We start from the raw sequence: 4158 nt of genomic DNA on the forward strand, positions 1-4158 counted from the left end.
ATAATGATTCAAATATGATTTTTTATATGCCTTTAAAGCTAACTATAATGAATAAATAATTCTTCAAATATGTACACACACACGCACACACGCACATTCCACACGAACGCACGCACGCACGCACGTACGCATGGACGGAATTTTCCCATCGTACCCGCCACCTTCATTGTCCCATCAGTGCTAGTGACGGTGTTCACAACGCTAGCCGTCTCCAATTTCGTGAATAGCTACTATAGCATAAATACCCATATGCACGAAACAAAATAATTTATTAGCATCTTTTTAACAGCAGTGCCTTGCCTATACGAATATCAGCACCAGTAGATAAAATGGGCGACTACGGCTAACGTCTAAGGAAGACCACCAGTAGTAACTTCCGATCGACCGTCTAAGGCGGAGGGAGGAAGCGACAGAATTATACAGCACCCTTTCTATTGACACGTTCTACTATTCAGCAGGCACGCGCAAGCTTCTTTAGAATCGCCGGCGGGCGGATTCACAGCCGATGCATCAAAAACATCAGCTTTGAAAATGACGAGTCCGGAATGCATTCAGTGCTGCCACCTATCGTCGTACATCTGCAACGCGTTTTTCCTCATTTTCAATCCATTGAATGCGCGCGTGTAACGGAAGAACCACGTACAATGTAGACCGAACGCCGCACACCTATATAGCACGCTGGTTTCCACGCACGAGAGGAGCCGACGAAAAAGTCTCTTCTTTGAATGAAGATCGGCCAGCAAGCTAGGAAGAAGATATCCTACGCACACTTCCCCTGTGTCGTGCGCTTGTTTGTTGTTGGATCGAGCTGCAATGGAGCGCTCTCTTCCAGAAGCACGACAAGTTGTTTACATCAGGGATGAGGCGCGCATCCATGCATGCAGCAGCGACTCGCGTTTCCCAAGTATGGCTTCGGGCTTCAGTTACACGTCGTGGACGTTGACACCGTATTTCCCTGTCTCTTCGTCACCGTCTTGCAGTGCTGCTGGTGATGGCCGTCTGCAAAAAAAATGAATCATGCGATTATGGCCAGACTCGTAAAACACAATGCGATAACAAACACTCTCTTTGAAAGATAGATGACACATTTGAGAAATAAATCGCGCACCAATGATGGCATCCCGCAAATTATACAAGTGCACACTGATAAATAAAGGAGTGAGGGTGAGTCATTTCCGATAGATGCCTTTTAGCCCTTACCTAAACTAATTCAACTTGCCAAATGTTAACAAACCTGCGTGATTATAGATTATTTATTCGTTAATTATTAAATTCCTTTCGTTGTAATGTATTTTAACATTTAACATTTTAACATTAACATTGTATTGTATGTATGTAATTTATTTAGCTGCAGCTATCTAGTGTTATATGGCATTCACATGTGGCTAGGTTCATGCGGCTGGGTCGCGATATCTCTACACGGCAACAATTAAACAAAATTACTCATATAAACAGTTTGAACTTTCGGCCTGAATGCATCAACACTTTGTGTATGGCGTGGCAGGGATTTTCGCGATGGTCCGACGCCAACTTACCTCAGCATAACTGGTCAATTGGTCATGCATTCTTTTCACAATAGATTATTTAGATTGTAACATTCTTGCCGGTCAACAAGAGTTTAAGAAAACGATAGCCATCTCCAGGCTGTGAACTGAGGCTGACGCACACAAAGGGGTCATCATCGTGTACATGCGAATATAGGTCGCGGGGCAGAGCGCATTGTACGGATGAGTACGGTAGTAATGCGGCTATCAATGTGGTGAAAGCCGTAAACACAGGAGCCCACACACACGTCACACACACACACACCACACACACACACAATCACACGTTCACACAGCCACACACACACACTACGCAGCAGCAACACAGCACAACCACACGCGCGCGCACAGCCAACACATCGCACAAACCACACACACACGCGCGCGCACGACGACACACGCACACACCACACACACACACACACGCAGCAACTATCACCCACTGCACATACACACCACACACACAGCACACACATACAACACACCACGCACAGCATATATATATAATATATATAATATATATATATATATAATAATATATATAATATATATACAGTCTTCTTACGACCTTCTTTATCCGGCCACTCGGGACCGCGAGCACCCATTCGATATGGATTTGGCCGGATATAAAGTTATGCCTCAACACAGCAGCATTTCTATGCAGTTCAGCGAATGTTTATGGCATGTGAATACTGTATTTAACTGACCTCGTTGCTATAATTATTTGTAAACAAACTGTCCCCCCCCAGCCGTGTTTTATTTTATATGAGAATGGAACTAAAATAAATAACAACAGAAATTTTTATCGGAGGCAATAGCGGACACGAGCGACCAACACAGCACACGTACGCGTGGTACATCGCGCGAGTTTTAAGCGAGATTCTTAGGTGAGATGCAATGAAAAACAGAGAACATCACACCGCGAGATAGCGGCCCGTTAATAAGAGACTTCCGGATAACGGCCTAGCACGGTAAAGGAGGTCAGACTGTATATATATATATACCCCATTCAAAACGCAACGTTGATGAGGATGCGACGCTCAGTCGAAATAAAATTTCCGGGAATCCAGATTATAATTGTGATAGCCTCCGTTTTGTTTCGGAAAAGAGGAGAGAAAGAACATAAACCTTGACCTATATACGAGTTACGTTTAGCGTGTGTGCGGTTCACTCAGTTCGGCAGAGCGTAAATAATATTTGCTGCCAATGTCCACAGGCGAGACGCAATCTAAATATGGCGCCGACGTGTCGCCTTCAGCGCAGCTCAGTGGCCGCAATTCATTGTTAGTAAAAAGAAGCCGGAATAAATGTTTAGCTAGACGCAGAGCCTTGGATCGAAAGAAGATGGAGGAAGACCTACCCTGCTTCATAAACTGTTGCCATTCGTGTAAGGCAGTCTGTCTAATGCTGCTTAGATTGGTCTTAGTTCAGCATGGTCGGCGGCTGACGTGGTGGCTCTCTAATGGTTCGTGGGCTACACAAATCATACCGCCGTACGTTTACGTGACAATACGAGGAAAGCCATGAAAGTGCGCACTAAAACTATTCAATTAGTTTAGTCGTTGGGCGATGAGCTCGTGGGCTTATACGTCCTTTCTACGTTTCCCGTAAAAATTACGTCAATCATTACCGGATTTTAACGCATTTTGGGCTCCACCTTTCTCTAAACTCCGCCTCACCTCCACGCGTGAATTTGCCATCGTCGCGGTTGCTGAGGATCCACGATTTGTTGCTGATTGTTTGCTGTTGCCATGGTGAATTGCGGAATGAGGGCTTCCAACGCAATGTCGCGGCCAAAGCCGTTTGCCGAAACCAAAGTTGTTGGAAACCGCGTTTACCTTTAACAGAACCGCATATCCTATGTTACGGCCAACGAAAAGCTAAAAATCCAAATCACGCCTCCACCTACCAAACAAGTAATAAAAAGACACTATTAAATAAACGTATTATAGTATAGTTGATTAATGGATAATATAAAGACTACTAAATCAATCGTGATATAGTGAAAAGCTTCGTCACTCAGAAATATAAACGGTAATCATCGGTATACCTAGGTCTGAACGATCAGCCATGGTTTCATATTGACCAGTGAAGAAATCGTCAATTTCCCATGTCATTCAAACAAGTCATCAAATCAAAGAACCTGCGTAAGAGAGAAAAATAACATAAATAAATGTTGTATTTCTACACATATAGGCTACACATTGCACACATCACAAACAACACACACCACATCACGGACACACACACACACACACACACACAGCACAGCGCCACACAACACAGCACACACACCCACATACACACCGCACCACACCGCACACACACAACACACACATCATGGGGACTGCTTCCTTGTATCGCACCACACGCACCGGCATACGCAGGCGACGGCCGGACCACGCACGCACCGCACCGACGCACCACTCACACACACACACACACACACACACCACTATGCCATTATCGATCACGTGCACCTTCCTCCCGTTTCTAAATAAAACGCCCCACATACATCCGTAATAAAATATTATAATAATACATAATACAATAATATAATATTAATATACACTAGCAAGATATGGCGCCAGTCCTGCATATTCCTAATAATCGC

At 44.4% G+C, this 4158-nt stretch overlaps 1 protein-coding gene across 3 annotated transcripts in view; it reads right to left on the reverse strand.

The window, feature by feature from the left end:
* Positions 1–4158, reverse strand: part of LOC106813684 (dnaJ homolog subfamily B member 9-like) — a 24658-nt gene that overhangs the window by 16196 nt on the left and 4304 nt on the right. For 2 of the 3 annotated variants that reach the window (XM_014817891.1, XM_014817890.1), the window contains one exon: positions 251–999. In XM_014817891.1, coding sequence (XP_014673377.1) covers positions 920–999 — 80 coding nt within the window. In that variant the 3' untranslated portion in view covers positions 251–919. Of the gene's footprint in view, positions 1–250; positions 1000–4158 lie in introns of those variants that run through there. The other variant, XR_001394495.1, reaches the window with a different exon arrangement.

Source organism: Priapulus caudatus, unplaced genomic scaffold (genome assembly GCF_000485595.1).
Source record: "Priapulus caudatus unplaced genomic scaffold, Priapulus_caudatus-5.0.1 Scaffold809, whole genome shotgun sequence".
Lineage (NCBI taxonomy): Eukaryota > Metazoa > Priapulida > Priapulimorpha > Priapulimorphida > Priapulidae > Priapulus > Priapulus caudatus.